The sequence below is a fragment of the Cydia fagiglandana genome, chromosome 14 (genome assembly GCF_963556715.1).
Source record: "Cydia fagiglandana chromosome 14, ilCydFagi1.1, whole genome shotgun sequence".
NCBI lineage: Eukaryota > Metazoa > Arthropoda > Insecta > Lepidoptera > Tortricidae > Cydia > Cydia fagiglandana.
This window is the reverse complement of record NC_085945.1, coordinates 17,123,951-17,141,380: the sequence shown is the minus strand read 5'-3', so window position 1 is coordinate 17,141,380 and position 17,430 is coordinate 17,123,951. Positions and strand designations below refer to the sequence as shown.

At 36.7% G+C, this 17,430-nt stretch overlaps 1 protein-coding gene and 1 long non-coding RNA gene across 2 annotated transcripts in view; one reads left to right on the top strand and one right to left on the bottom strand.

The window, feature by feature from the left end:
- Positions 1 to 17,430, bottom strand: part of LOC134670942 (transcription factor egl-13) — a 157,645-nt gene that overhangs the window by 24,709 nt on the left and 115,506 nt on the right. The window contains exon 4 of the mRNA XM_063528776.1: positions 73 to 243. Coding sequence (XP_063384846.1) covers positions 73 to 243 — 171 coding nt within the window. The remainder of the gene's footprint in view (positions 1 to 72; positions 244 to 17,430) is intronic.
- On the top strand, positions 1,888 to 3,910 carry LOC134670954 (uncharacterized). The gene is made up of 2 exons (XR_010099151.1): positions 1,888 to 2,527; positions 3,085 to 3,910. It is a non-coding gene; the product is annotated as an uncharacterized LOC134670954 (long non-coding RNA).

Here is a 17,430-nt window from a genome sequence, read left to right as displayed (position 1 = left end):
GCTCCTGTCTCCTCAGTTGCTCCTGCTGCAGTCTTTGGAACTCTCTTAAACAGTACTATACAAGGTTCAAACAAAAATACTCACATTTGGCTGTTGAGCCCGCATCTGCTCCAACATTGGAAGCAGAGACAGCGGCGGCCCAGGGTACAGACCATGCTGCCCGCGCCGCACCAGCTCCTGTCTCCTCAGTTGCTCCTGCTGCAGTCTTTGGAACTCCAACTCGGCTGTCACATTGCCGATATTCTGGAACAATGGAAAAAATCCTTTCAGTATGAAAGTAAGCGCGTTCTGGAACATTAAGTACATTTTGCGGATCTATAGGTAAAACGCAGAGCGGGTAGAATGACGGGAATGTTATTCTCTTCAAAACAAAACATATATTAAACTGTCAAATAATAACGGCACCACAAACGAATATATCAACCGTTGCAGAAATGAATGTCATGAAAAAATGCCTCGCCTATAAAATCGACACAGACAAATGCTTAATTACAATCGCGATTATGTCCAAGTTAAATGCGTCGGTAAACGCCGCTCCCCATAACAATCTGTCTCAAAAAGCCGTTTCACCAGATACCACTCCTTCCACACCCTCACAATATACGGTCGCTCACAACAAAGAGACGACGACAAATCAAACCGAGACCGCACTAAATCTCAGAGACCGTAAACCATACGGACAAATAAAGAAGTTCAATTAATTGCCAAGAGCTTGACGAATACAGTATACATATTATCAGCTCTTCATTAAGCACGCATTGAACTGTTAATGGTCGAACAGGACACGACGTTATTAGGTGATGAAAACGGCCGGAAAGAATGCAAAATTAAAGATGGTTTCATCCTTTTACTGCTGACAGTAATATAGGGATATAAAATATGGATGGTAAAAAAGAATCGCTAATGGAAAACAAAAGATGCATAAATAAACATGACATAATGAGCGTACAGAAAGGCCGCTTAGCGTAATAGCGGTAATCGAGCAAGTTTTTCCATCGCCCTGACAAATTGCCGTCATAACCGAACGGATTAAACTTTTTATTAAAAACAACAAACTGTGCATAACGTATGGCAATCGGCAAGGGACAGATGCTCGCGATTTATCTAATGTAGAAAGACTTTTATTTAATAGCGGTAGCTGGTGCTTATATTTTACGCGCGTCGTTTTGGCATTTCGAGCGCGTTTTGATAGCGTTATTAATGTGTGAGATGATGTAAAAATGCGTGATTTGATGGAAGATGCCAGCTGCGGTTTAATATATTGTTTTCCATCACAGGTGTGCCTTCCGACCGGCGTACAGGGATGATGGAACGGGTGCTAATTTTAGCATAGTTGAACCTCGATAAGCCGTACCTTCTTAATTTCAAATCATTGTTAATCCTTAGATTAATGAAGTATCAAATACTCACACTAAAACAACTAAAGTGACAACCAAATTATCTTTTAATTGAGAATTTATATCGTCATAATCTTAATTTCAAGAGAACTTATTGGCTAACGCTTATCTTGTTTCAGCCCATTCATAATAATAAAAAAAAAGCAGGTATCAATATTTATGTTTCAGTATCATATGTATGGGATAACACAAAATTACATCGCATTCATTAGTCATTCCTGTTAAGTCCCAAAAGCCCTAGTCACAGGGCTTTTGGGACTTAACAGGAATACAAATTAATTCTAAAATAATAAAAAAATCTCCACGGCAAACGGCAGTTGACGCCGAAAAATACGATATGTGATTGTTATACGTATTTTTAAGTGGAGGACTACCTAAATAATTTCTGTTTCATAATGGAATAAAATACATACCTATTTGGACAGACTGTATCACTATGTTGTTTTCTAACAAGATTAAATAATATTAAATAGTGTACTACTTTCTTTAAACCAATCTTAATCTACAAATAATGTAACTGTAATCCTTAATGAGTAAAGTATTTTTCCTACCGAAAATAATTTCTAACTGACAGGTGTACACTTTCAAACGTCAACTTTCTTTTTAAATTTGCAAAGTGAAAGCTACTATGAAATTGGTTCCAAACAATACCACAAACTTCCAAGAAGGTAATACTTCCAACGAAATTCAATACTTTTTACTTTAAATATGTAACAATGAGCTGACACTAAAGAAATTTAAGGGAAATGTAAGCAAGTACTCGAAATTAATTGTTATTTCTCAAATTCGAATATCTTTGTAATAAGTCCGTACTACAAAAGAATGCACAAAAACCTTTTTAAATTTCAATTTTACGCATAAAAGCAACACAAATCTAAAACAAATGTTGAAATTAAATCTTAGTATCTAAAATGAGTGAAATTTCCTAGCATGTACTTGGTGCAAAGTACAAAACCACGTTATTTTTACGGTTGGCAATAACCTCAAAAATCAAAAAATTGCTTGTCACTTTCTCTTCTAAAAAACATCAAATAAATTGCATCAAACCAGCAAAATTGCAATCAAATCCTCAAATTACTATATCTAAAGACTATTTAATGAATAGAGAGCAACCAAGACTAAACAAAAAGGTGATTAACACAGTAAATATTTCACAACTTTCCTGGTACATGAAATTTCACAAGATTCCTTTAGCAAGTTTATACCCAGGGCGCCAGTGAAACGTACTATTTTATAGGGGTTAAATAATATTGCAAAGCTCCGGCTTGTTCAAAGAAAGCTATAGCACGTTAGCACAAAAAAAATGAAATTAAATCTTAATAAAAAATGTGGTGTCTAAATTGCTTGCTATAGGAACCTATTTTGGGAGATGAAAAAGGTGAACACAAATTATATTATAGAAACTTTATTTAAGCCTAAATATCTTGCCTATGGAATGTTAGTTGATAAATCTAAACTTGTTGACTTCTATGTGAACCTTTAACTTGATTTGACGACACCTAATTTCAGAACTTAGCTCAGTGGAAAGCTGGGCCGCTTAACAGGTCCAGGATAAAGCTTCACACAGAATTCTACTTATTTAAGAACTAATTTATTTTATACTAAATACTATGTACCAGGATTTTCAAATGTCTTTATCTTACTTTAGTGGTTGCTCAAAATTCTAAATTTACTCTAAACTTTGCAGCTGGCGCTGATGCCCTACTAAATTAAATCATGGAAAGGACCGACCTCAGAATTTAAACGTTCCTCAGATGCAGCGGGGTGACAGGCTGCTTTCCCCGGTGAAGCTAGATGCTGAGCGGAGACGTAGAGCTCAGGGGCCGCGCACGTGGTACCAAAATGACGTGGCAGAGGTAGATGGCGTGTTTAAATTCTTCGCTCCAGGAGGTCTCCAAAACTAAATTGACTTCTAGGATTTTTGAAGCTTTTGAGATAAATTACTCAACGAATGAAATAAATGAATGAATAAATCAGTAAATAAATCCCGGCTCCTGAAAACCGAGAAAAGGTTGTATTAGCCTTCGCCCTTTATGGCCTCTAGAAAAGAGATGAAACCATTGGAAATTTGGCTCACCGCACTGGTAGCTGCTAAGCCTTCTGGCGGAGCGCTCCCTTCCCTCGAGCAGGAGTCTCTCTGCAAAGAACCAAAATTTGGTTAAGAACAAACCCACAACGTCTCGCGCCATTGTGGAGTTGATCACCACGAAATTTAATTTCTACTCACTCAGTGGAGCTTCCGAAGGACTCAAGCCGTTTCCATCTTTCAGACCACCATGCCGAAAGTGTGGCCTTCCCACAAATTGGGCTCTTGCGAGCGAGTGTCCCCAGAGGGGGTCCCGAATCAAATGTGCATATCATTCTCGAATGATCTCCAATATGGAGTCCCTGAGAGCCCTAACAAAAGGTAATAGGGTGGCAGTCCCTTGAAGACACAAATCCCACGAAAATTCTGTCTGAATTATTTAGACAATATCACTCCTGAGCCTAAGAAATATATTTTTACCATTTAATCTAATATTGTTTCATTTCAGAGCCACTTTGTAAGTCTGTAATTTCTATGTTTTGTTTTACATCAAAATTGTTTTTTATCTAATAAATCATACCTACTTCATACAAAGTTTTCCTGGAGTGACAACATAAATATCTCAAGTTTTAATTATTTTTAGTCATATGACAACCCCGACAACAGATAAGCATCGAGAGGTGCATCTGAATGCAACAGATTATGCAAAGAAATGCAATCAATGTTGTTATGTTTTGGACACCGTTAAAAACGTTGAAATTAGAAGAGGTATTTTTCTTTTAATAATAAATCGACCCAAAATACTTATTTTAAATTTAGAAAAATGTACTACGTTACAGTACGTTTAATTTTTAATACTCGCGAACCAGATTCTATTTTAGCTCTATAATTTCTAAATGATTGAATTCATCCACTATTAGCACTTTCCTTGAGATCATTTTATCGAGGTTCCACTGTATTTCTGTGACAATGGAAGCTTTGCCAATAGAAACAGTTGGGCGTGATTTGGCGTCTCGATCTGATCAATAAAGATCCCGATATAAATAACGGCCATCTGTCAACAATACGAACGTCAAACGATAATCTAGAAGATTATTATAATTCAATTTTGTATTCAGTAGCGTCTGGTTGACGTAACTGGTGATCGAAGAGCTGGCGGCTGCCTCGCACAACGTATCAGTATTGCGATGAAGCGAGGAAATGCCGCCAGCATCCTTTGTACAATGCCTCAGGAGTCTATTTTATTAGATTTAAGTTAGTTATTCGTCGACATCAACATTGTTATCTATGGAAAGCATTATATATTTGCCTGCCATGTCATAGAAAAGTAAGCGCCGGAAGCTCCGGCCCGGACACGGCCCGGTCTAACGTGAGTCGTCCTTAAGGCTGCCTTTGTGTCAACCATTGGTTGTAATCCACCGGAACGGAGAAGAGATTACATTAAAAAAACCGGGCAAGTGCGAGTCGGACTCGCGTACGAAGGGTTCCGTACCATAATGCAAAAAAAAAAAGCAAACAAAAACGGTCACCCATCCAAGTACTGACCCCTACCGACGTTGCTTAACTTTGGTCAAAAATCACGTTTGTTGTATGGGAGCCCCATTTAAATCTTTATTTTATTCTGTTTTTAGTATTTGTTGTTATAGCGGCAACAGAAATACATCACCTGTGAAAATTTCAACTGTCTATCACGGTTCGTGAGATACAGCCTGGTGACGGACGGACGGACGGACGGACAGCGAAGTCTTAGTAATAGGGTCCCGTTTTACCCTTTGAGTACGGAACCCTAAAAACCACTCCACTTTTCCCTATAAATTCTAACTTATCTATAATTTGTCGGCGACCAAATTGTGTAATCTCGTCCACAATTGACAAGCTACTTAGCCGATATTAAGATGAAATGGATCAAGATCAAACAAAACGCGTTGGAAATGTAGGAGTTACTCACAATGAGATTAGAACTGACGACCGGACATACCGTGACATAATTTAAAAACCCACAGTCGATATCAAAATAGTTTAATCCCTGTATATTAAACTATTATGACCTTTAAACTGTGGGAATAAAGGATAAAATTGGATGTTTCATTTGCGTAGATGGAAATCCGTATAATGAAACAGACGTCACATTGACGTAATGCAAGATCTTGGGTGAAATCTAGACGACGGTGTGAACGGCCAAGTTTGAATAAAAAACCGAGCAACATAGAAATGCCTTCAACAACACATTAACCCTTCGAGTCCTATAGCAAAATCCATATTTTTTCCTGTCCATCCATAAAAGAAGAAAGAAGAAGAAGAAGAAATACATTTATTTAACATCTTGGAAATAACACACAAAACAAATTACACAAACTATTAAGATGCTAAAGAGGATCCCCACTCAGCATAATGCCACGGCAAGCCATGACGCTGATTTTCAGTGGAAAGGAAGGAACCTTTCTTTAGAGTTCTGTAAAAACCTTAATATATCCCTATAATTTTTAAATTTAGTTTACAAATTAAACCCCTTTTTTAATTTAACTAAGAGTTGTTTATTGACCAAAATATTTTTTTTTGATATTGATTGAATCCCTCAATCAGTTATTAAACCAGAGATGTAGAGGTAAATAAGACATCCGCTAGACTTCAGTTAGACGTTCAATTAATATCGCTAATTCGACATAAAAAAAAATTAATCTTACATTGGTTTAACATTAGACTTTAAATGTTGACGAGTGCATGAATGAGAGTTTCCGTGATCGAGTTTTTTTCTGGATGACAGCACCGTGGCGAGAGGTCTAGCTGTCATAATCCACAAATCATGTTTTTTAATGGTGGATTTTGACAGCAGCTGTCAAAAAGACCTCTCGTCACGGTGCTGCAATCTAGTGAAAATCTCGATCGCGGTAACCCTCATTGGCCTTTCAGGTTTCAGGTTGGTAACAGTACTTTTTATGCGTGTAATATAACTTGGCCTAATTTTATTATACATGTTTTCAGTGGGATCATAATAAAATGTCATTGGTCGACATATTCTTATGTCCAGATGGATCATTGCCTAGCTCAACGTAGGTCTCTGGATTATAATTATCCACATTTCCCTGAATTTATGTTTACATTAATATTAAGCTGGTATTCGAGATTAGTTGTGTTTCTCATATTAATAAGATTTAATAAATCAGTGGTGATGTGATTAAGAGCGTAAAGATAAAGAGCGTAAATATATGTTTTATTAAGCCAACCACTGACTAACAGTCCGCCGGACGATATCGGCCGGTCAGTTGTTCGGAACTGTCAAATTTTTGTTCTAACTGACAGGCCAATATCGTCCGGCGGCCTGTTAGTCAGTGGTCGGCTTTAATGGCAGCTATTGAAATAAAAGTATAATTAAATAAATGAAAATGTAATTTTAATGTTTGCTTAGGATTTAATTCACATGATTAAATTTGATGTCAGATGTCTAATTCAATATATTGCATAAAAATATGACGCGTAAAATTTGACCAAGAAAAGTCTGCAACGATTTTGACAGCACACGCAGTGCAAGTGTTATTTTAAACTTCTATGAAATCAGACGTATTAAATAACACTTGCACTGCGTGTGCTATCAAAATCGTTGCAGACTTGTATTGGTCTAACTCTAAACACGTATATTATTAAAAACAGTGAAAATAAGAGCACACAACAAAGCACAAGGTCGACCAAGTTTTACAACCGATACAAAATTTACATTTTACATCGCGGCAAAATAAAAACATCGTTTTATCACCTCGGCAAAACCCCTACTATTGAAAACAATGCTTGCGTACACTTACTGACCAATGTTGAACTTTAAGATCTTGGAAATATGGTTGACGAATAGTTAACAATGTACAATGCTTACTTATTGACCAATGTTGAACTGTAATGCCTTAGAAATAAGGTTGAGGAATAGTTAACAATGTGGATGGAACAAATGTTCCCGTGTCGATTATCTAAGGATAGCATAAAAGTGCGAGGGGCTGGCATTACGATGACATATCAAAATGAATCGCTAATGTGTGTAGCGGCTGTAACAGGGGAGGCGTGGAGACGCAACCACCACAACATTTATTCTACGCTTTAATTAGAATTTTATTTTTTTATTTTTATTAGGGACATCTTTACACAGATCAACCTAGCCCCAAACTAAGCAAAGCTTGTACTATGGGTGCTAGGCGACGATATACATACTTATATAGATATATACATACTTATATACATAGAAAACACCCATGACTCAGGAACAGATATTAGTGTTCATCACACAAATAAATGCCCTTACTGGGATTCGAACCCAGGACCATCGGCTTCGCAGGCAGGGTCACTACCCACTAGGTTCGTCCGACCGGTCGTCGAGAAGGTCCAATGGTTGGGCATAGGCCTCCTCTCGTGGATTAGTGGAGGCCTGTGCCCAATAGTGGGATAGATACAGGATGAATTATTATTGTCAACAATAATGTTCGAAGTGATTAGACTCATTGAACTTTTGCTATGAGATCATCTCCGAAATCGCATAAAAATGCTATTTTATAGGTACATTTCGGCTTATCAGATGTTAATTTTTCATGGGACAGCCATGAAACCAATGGACACCTCCGGATCCAATGTAGTGAGACATCAAAAGGACCACTGGATCATGGAAGGCTACAGTATAGGTACAATAAAGAAATTAAGATACAGCTTACGTTCACTAGAAAAACAATCCCTTTTTCGTCAGTCTGGTAAAAAGGATGAATAAAATTAATTGGTTCTTTGTACAGTTAATATTCAAATGCATTTTAATGCAACACGGAGAGAAGTAGAGTCGATTATTTAAATAAAATTTAACTAAATTTTATTTAAATATCTCGACTCTACTTCTGTCCGTGTTGCATTAAAATGCATTTTAATATCGACAACAGATTGCACAATGTATCCTGAATTAATTATTGCATCGCTGAGTTGCAATAACGAGACCAGTTATCTGATCGCCCGACTGATCGGTCGACTGATCCGCAGATTGCCCCGATGACTGGGATTTAAGTTTTCCTGGTTTTGATTAGCTCTTGCTTTTAAGACCACTGCTTACGAGTAAGAATAACTGGGCTATAACCGCGAAAATAGAAGTTCGCAAATTGCGGGCATTTTTCTCTGTCAGTCTAATTACGCCTTCATTGGAGTAAAAGAGAAAGATCCCCGCCATTTGCGATTTTCGGTTTTCGCGGTAGCCGCTCTGGTCGAAGTGGACCAGGACCTTTGGTATGCTTGGAGAAGAACTGCTCTCCCATGTATATTCTACATATATTTATTATGATTGATATACCTAATTGTGTTAATAATACGTTACAGTTGGTGGAAACACCATTGAAGTACATATATCCCATACATCAAACCTTGCCAAGCAAAATGAAATTTTATTGTGTCAACACAAAGTTCTAATTAGAATGGAACAGGAGACCTTTTTATAGGTCTCTGGGCGGCTAGAGGATAAGTAGACAGTATATAAATATCTTGTACCATCGCCCACATTGTTAACTGTACATCGGTGGACCTTGTACCTTTTGTAATAAGGTCCACCGATGTACAGATAGGAGTGTGGCTGTTTGTACCTGCAGCTTCATTAAAACGATAGGTGGTCATTTGAATTTGACATTTGAGTTTATTATTTTCTATACATTTAGCGACTGCTGTACGAGTACGGTAGGCAAATAAAGGTAAATCTGAACATTTACATATTTTCCAATATAGGTAGGTATTATCAAAAGCGTTGGTGGCCTAGCGGTAAGAGCGTGCGACTTGCAATCCGGAGGTCGCGGGTTCAAACCCCGGCTCGTACCAATGAGTTTTTCGGAACTTATGTACGAAATATCATTTGATATTTACTAGTCGCTTTTCGGTGAAGGAAAACATCGTGAGGAAACCGGCCTAATCCCAGTAAGGCCTAGTTTCCCCTCTGGGTTGGAAGGTCAGATGGCAGTCGCTTTCGTAAAAACTAGTGCCTACGTCAAATCATGGGATTAGTTGTCAAGCGGACCCCAGGCTCCCATGAGCCGTGGCAAAATGCCGGGATAACGCGAGGAAGAAGAAGAAGGTAGGTATTATCAGGTAGCAAATATCTTCACAAGACCCATGTGAGAAACGTATACTCGTACTTTAAATCAAGGACAAGCGTACAATAAAATCTATACCTATTGCAATAAGTTTCGTCATTAAATTATTTCATTTTATGAGAGATTGTTTTTGTATTTTTTTTATAGTTAAACACTGTTCAATTATAAAATAATTACACAGGTCATTAAACCCCTCCAACAATTATGTAATTATTTGTTATTATGTTATTATTAACCAAACCAAGAAAAAATTTGGCTGTAAGATTATGCTCCAGTGGTCCTGTAAATATTTCATATTGTATGCATGTAAGTACTATAGTCAAGTAATTTGATGTGCCACTTCATGCTTTATCTAAAATCCCTAGCGACTCACATATTGATTGCCACTGTGACGAGAAACCCTACCGCGAAACCCGAAAATCAAAAATTCCTTATATGGGGTCATCCATTAATTACATATTAAATATTAGTAATATTAAATATTAGTAATTACTAATATTAAATATTAGTAATTTTATAACCCAAAACTGCTTAGGAAAGAAAATTAAACGAATAAAAACGATTATCGTTTTAAAAACTTGTTATTTAAATGTACAGCGAATAAAATAATTTAAATAAATTTTCGGTTACTAATGAAGTTAATGTGACGTCACAAAGTTTGTGTCTCTCCCCTCCCCCATGTCACAATATAAATTGTCAAAAATATTTGGATAAAATATTAATAATACTTAGGTACTTACTTAATTCGATTTGGCGATTTCGTAGAAAAAATGTGACGTCACACTAGGGGGGAGGGGTTTGCCAAATGTGACCAAGTGTGACAAGGAGGGGGGGAGGGGTCAAAAAACCTAGAAATTCGTGTGACGTAATTAATGGATGACCCCTATGCCTCTATCACTCTCGCGGATATTTCGATTTTCGTTTCTCGCAGAGCCTCGGGTAAAAAATCACCACCAAACTATTTTTTTTTTTTAATAGCCTATATTGTGTCCCACTGCTGGGCAAAGGCCTCCCCCGTCTTTCACCAATTTTTTATTTTTATTTTTTCTATTTTATTTACGTAATGGCCCATGTCGCATCTTTGTTCGCTAAATCAGCACTAAAACATCATCAAAAGTAAGTTCTTTTACCCCTACATATTTATTAATTTTACGACAACACCGTCTACATAAAATTCCAAATCTCGCTAATAAGAAGTCTTAATTATTCTGCTGACCCTCTGCGCCCCGCTGTGTCGTTTATCTGGCGTTTTTATCAAGTATTGTAATACGCCGTGATGTGTGCTTTTGAGGTTTAAAAGCGTTATGTCGTAACTATGTTCACTGTGTGCAATTTAGATACGTAGAGTAGCATTATTGGTTGTGAGTGTTATTAGAATGAGCGGTCTATTTCCAAAGGTATTAGATTGATCATTAGATAATTGGATATTTGTTGTTTTTTGGTGAAGGAAATAATTGAATTTTTATTATGAAGAACGAAATTTTTTACTGTTCAATTATTTGCAAATGTTCTGTTACATCATTTTAATTAAATTGCATTTCGAAATCTATAAATATATAGCCATAAATTCTACGAATCACTGGCCTACCGCTAGGTATTTAAAATTCAGTCGAATTCATTTTACGGTGGCTAATAGTTATGCAAAATATATTATGTTTATGTAAAACTATCAACCCACTAAAATGTTTTCCATGACTGCATATGTCGCATGCAGAGCGTCTAAAGACAGGGATAGTAAACCTTTTTAGTGAACAATTTTTATAAAACACCAATATTATAAAGATGCAAAATAAAGCGAACATGCGTGCAATGCAATTGTGGGTTGCAACATTCGCCCAATCGGATCTGCACCGCTGCACCAAAGATCGTATCGAGATGATGCTGCGTTTCTCGTGTTTTGTTTATGCCGTATTAAACAATGTTTTACGTCTGATAATGCTTTTAGATTTGATTGAGCTGGGATTTGCATGTTCATTGTTCACGATAAGAGCATTAGCCCTTTGTAAATGAAAAAAGATTAAAATGAACAATGTAGGTATGACGTAAAAGTTTTTATCAACGTACACATACAAATTGTACTAAATGTACTTAACTATGTAGTATTGTTATAGTTGTATTATATGTGGTCGGTCGAGCACATAATATTTCTAGTTTGATTATTTATAGATCTTTATTTATTTAATGTTTTCGCGATTTTGCGCTTAAAGTTTTTTCTTTAAGTCCCTTTTTCAGTATTTACACTGATAATGGATAAGTTTTAGAATATTTGGGGGACTAAGCTGTTTAAAAATGTTATGTACTATAGGATATGAAAAGATTTTTGAAAAAATCGGCTTATTATTTCATTTTATTTGTCATTCAGCAACCTAAACTGAATAAATAAATTCAGTTTACCTTAGCTAAAGGAAGACAACACTGTAAATAGATAGGTAAATATAAAAAAAAAATCACAAAATAAGTGTAATTAACCCTCGTCATAAAGTGTAAAAAAATCATTCTTCAACGAGCTTTGTACGAATAAAAAAAAAACAAGGGTCATAATTTATTATTTTTTAATGACTGATCACGCGCCACTTAAAAACTGCCAACTAATTGTTCCACCGCTGCGCCCCTGAGCCAGGGGTCGGCAATTGTTCAAATGTTGCCCGCGCCCATAGCCAGGGGTTGTATACCACTTGCTTGAATAGTTCGGGTGAACCAGTATAACTCTGGCTATGGTGGGGCCTTACAAAATTATCGGTATGATTAATTTTATTTGCAATATTATCCAAGAAGCATTAAATTTAGAATACCGAATTTTCACATTTTATCATTAATTCATTATTATTAATGATCGTAGGTACATTTTCTTATTTGTTTTTCTTCATAAAGCTATTTCTATCTTGGTGTATTTTGGTTGTTTTGGGTATACAGTTTTATTTATGAAGCGTTCTATTCACGGCAATTTTCTAATCACGGCTGGTATTAAAACAAAACCTGTTTCTAGGTCCTTTGGCTCTTCGGGCCAATTGCTCACATGAAGACTGCTAGATTAAGAACAGAGCAAAAAGGTGAAGTTCAGAGATGACAAAGGTGCATTGTCGCCGCTGTATCTGTCAAATTCCTTGATAGAATAAGTGTCGGAATGAACGTTATAATCGCGATAGTAATGCGGCGGGGGTTCCGTACCCAAAGGATAAAACGGGACCCTATTACCTACTAAGACTCCGCTATGTCCGTCTGTCTGTTACCAGGCTGTAACTCATGAACTGTTACAAATGATGTATTTCTGTTACCGCTGTAACAACAAACAGGTACTAAAAATAAAATAAAATAAATATTTAAGACGGGCTCCCATACAACAAACGTGATTTTTTTGCCGTGTTTGTGCTATCAAAATCGTTGCAGACTTCTTTTGGTCTAACTCTGCTTATTATCGCTATTTGTGCAAAGTCGTTACACGAAAATAGCGTTACAACGAAGAACGTTAAAATGCCCAAATAAATCTCAATTTTGCTCGTTAAGCAATTGGAACGCGACAGGGGTTGTAAACCCTGCGGTCGGATTTGCCATCGCGATACCATCGGCGCGCGCGCCACGTCAGCCACGTGTCAACTAATGACGTTTGGCGTGTTGACACTTTGATGTCGGCTAGTTAGCGGCGTGCGAATGTTTGAAAGCGCAGTAGTTTGATTGTTCTGGTTTCCGGTTGAAAATCAAAATGGCGAAGTCGATTCGATATTTTTTTTTCTCATTAATGATGCTTAAAGTGTGATATTGATACTTAATTATGCAGTGAAGTACCGTAGAAATGTGCAGATAAGAAATAATTAGTCTTGAAGCGCGTTTAACCATTCTTTAGTCAACACTAGGCAATCCAACTTGTCTATTTGACTGGCAAAACTATAGGTAACCTATAGGTACCTAGGTATATTCGTCGATAATGCCTTAAATGTTAAAATAGCTAGTTAAAGTTCTGGAATGAAGACATGTATATTAATATGATCTACCCTATAGCGTGCTCAAAGAAAATCTTAATAAATTTCCGTGAAAAACAATTCAATACTAAAATAATCTAAATACTAAATAAATACTTTTTAAACCGTATGTAATCGTAATGATACATTCTGAAAATACATTCCCGAAAACAAACCTTTTCAAAACCTGTACAATCCAACAATACTCCAAACCTACTCGAATAACATAATTATGAACTCATCCCTAACCTAAAAATACGCACTCGAAACACCGTAAATAACTTGACGATAAACAAAAGAGAGCCAAACTGTGAACCCTGAGGGATTCCGAGCCGCTACACAGACCCCACCCACCCTGTCTTGCCTGGCTCGATTCTCTAGCCTCCCGGTTGCTCGTCCCACTCCAGTTTTCTTTTATTCTGTGCTCTTATGTTTATTTTTGTTTTCCGTTAGCCAGTGGAAATAATGGCGATGGGGATGTTGTGGATATTCCGATGATATAAATAATGCCTTTCTTGTTCTAGTATTCCGTAAGGGCAGTTCTACCCGTGCATTGAACTCAAATTTACCTTACGGTAGCTACATTTTTTAAACTAGACACCGTAGGTTCTAAGATTGATTCATACTAATTAAGTAATCCTAACTTATGTACGGAATCATTATGTTCATTTGATATTAGGTCGAAGTCAACGATCAGTCAAAGGAAACGTCGTAAGAAAACCAAAATACCTTGTTTTTTCTTGTTCTTAAAGGGTCAGATAGCAGCAGTTACCTTGCCAGGTATTGGAATTAGGTAACAGACCCTGGGGTCTTTTTCCAGAAAAGCTCTTTATTCTCACTAAAACGTGAATATTTCTAAAATAGTAGATAGAAATAACTATCTTATTAAAATGAAATCGTAAAGGAATATCCATAAAATCCGCAACAATTCAAGAAGGCCTTTTGTAGCGTTATTATTCAAGCCGCATTTTACATGGTTCTGAGTTTCAGCAGTGTTTATGTACTTTACATCGTTTTGAGTTTGCGGATCGCAATGAAGTAAAGAGCGCGGAATGAAATGCGAGTTGGTGTAACTAGTAATTACATAGTTTTATTAACACGCAGGTTGACTTCTTATAGGTAATGCTTTTACCTATACATTGGTGGTATCTACGAATAATCGTAATATTTCTACGCATCTTCTTCTTTGTCGTATCCTCATGAATAACAGACATGACATCTGTAGACAGTCTTCACCAGCGCTTTCCAAGGACTATCTTGGGCCTGGTGTACGTTATCCTATAATGTGGCTTTAGTCTGTTCATCCAACGCGTGGCCATACGTCCAGACCTACGCTTCCTTGCCAAGTTGCCATGCGGTCAGTGATCATGAGCTTTTCCAGACTATCTGGCCCTGTTTTGGTCAGATGGCCGAAAAAACTAAGTACGTGTTGGGTGCAAACATTGGAGAGCTTCGTTTTGATATTAATTTTGCTGAGAATAGAATATGCATTTGTACGGCGTTTCAGTACTTTATCGCGAAAATTCGTGACATCTAACACCTCGTCTGTTGCGGCAATGTAATGAATAAACTCGAGATACATGACGCAATGTGTCTCATGCCGAAAATTTTCTTTCTATTCTCTAAGACACACATTAGTTACCTAAACTCCTGCAGGACCAATCTAACAACTTACTTTGTCAGCTAATCCGGTACAAATGTGTTTGTTTCATCTCTCCATTCAAAAAGAAACATCTATAAATCAAAAACTAATCTGCCCCATCCACCAATGTCAGAATGCTACTTTTTAATCCAAATCTCGTGTGACTTGAGTCTTTTTTAATATTTGTATATTAACATCGACTTGAAAGAGCGATATAACAAAAGGGTTCCACGTCCGGTAGCCGTTAATGCTAGGAAACACGTTTTATTATAAAAAAAGTTATAAGAAAGATTAGAGCGATCTCGGAGCGCGTTGTGAAATTTTAAACATCCTATATCGGCAATATTGCTGTCAAAAATAGGGAAATACATGGATAGCGGAGTTAACTTCAAGGAGACCATTTATAGTAAAAAAAAAACAAGAAAAACTTTTGGTATGTACCAATGTTATTTTTCGATTCTTTATGAAGGCAAAGAGCACCAGAAGACAGATTCGAAAACTGACTCATAATTATATCCGATGGGCTAATAAAAGTGACATTGTATATAAGTTATATAACTTTCCATACAATGTGAACCGTTTTCATTTGTCTGAGTATTTTATAAGTCAAACTTAGAACTACAATTACCATTTCGCTGGCCCAATATTATAGGGTTCATTTACATTTTCAAGGTATAAACAGTTCGATAAAAGTGAAACACAGAACCCTGTAATATTGGGCCAGCGATTTTATTCCACAATACATACATGAAACAAACCAAATCCGAAAACAAAACATCACAATAGCATAATTCCAACATATTTCTCCAAAAGCATTACTTTTCCACTCATACCATAATACTTTGTACCCGTCAATAGAGGTCGGACAAGTGCGAATCCCGCAAAAAGAAAATATTAATAAAGCTTACCGTTCGCAACACCTGCCCTTTGTCGCTAATGGACCGGCGGCCTAATCTCTGGGGTGAAGAAAATGTGGACAGAATAGTGGGATTTCAAGTGTTTCTGCGGAATATGACGAAAATAAACTTTTTGAGACTATATTGTGGTCAAATCCTAAACGGCACTAAGCAGGAGTTTCACACATTGTGACCAATAGTAAAAGAGTTTTCATTTTTAGTGTTCCGTACAAAACTTTGTTCACGGAACACTTAATATACATTGAAATCGGATTTTCACAGACAATACCTATTATCTGCATCTCTCTGATCTGCATCTCAGAAACATACCTTGTCTTAGTTTTATGTCTATCAGTGTCCGCTAGTTTAATGCGGATTACGGACTTCCCATAAGTCTTTGATAGTCTACTCAGATGTGAAATTCAGATGATTCCTTCATAAAGAGCTGATTCAAATACTCAACTGTTATGTTCCGAAAAATTCATTTCTACAAATGCATCGGGTTTAAAATTTTAACCTTCGTTTTGGAAGCCACATACTTTACCGCTAGGCTACCGCTAAACACCTTGAAGTTCTTGAATAATCGAAAAGTTGCCAATTGGAAACATAATAAAGCTTTCAGAACTCAATATCCCAACAAAATTCGCACTGAAGCTTCGGCCCTAGGAACGCCGAAAAAATTAAAAAGTTACAACCAGTTCCAACCAGTTTGAGCTAGATATAATTGGAGGAGCCTCAAGCTAACGGGCCGGGTAACAAGCATCCGGCAAAAAACCGGGCAAAGCGCGTCCGGAACCGGGTAACGACGTAAGATGCAAAACGAGATGCAGTCTCGAGTTTGTCTATGCCTTTGTGGCTTTTGGCGGGCAATTTGCATTTTATCTTTGTGCCGCCATCTTGGATTCTCTTGTGAATGATTTATGAGGTGTTCTTTTTGAAAGTAAATGCGATTCAATTTGGAGGTTTTGTTTAGGGGTGGGGTTAGGGCAGTTTTTTGTTTTTTTAAGGGATAAGGAAGGGTGGGAGGTGTTAATGTTATTATTTTTGACGCCTCCTGGACGCGAAAAAAATAATATAACAAAAAGTTTACTGTTGAAAATTTTTATCATGTTACGTGTAAGTGGAAGTTTCGATTACTTTACGAATTTTAGTATAATGGCGTATTTTCTCAAACATTCCTACTATGCAGAATAATGATAATATATTATGACCTTAATGAATAAGGAAATGGATACATTACCTATTGAAATAATAGTCTAATACTAGACATACATACAGTGTATTAATAATATGTAATCAAAGAAACACAAACAAGGTCATTCTTTAAACAAACAGAGATATTTACTCCATTTTACACGTCATAGTTAGGAAAAACAAATGTTCCCTCGAAAATTTAAATAAACCAACCCTTTAAATTGTAT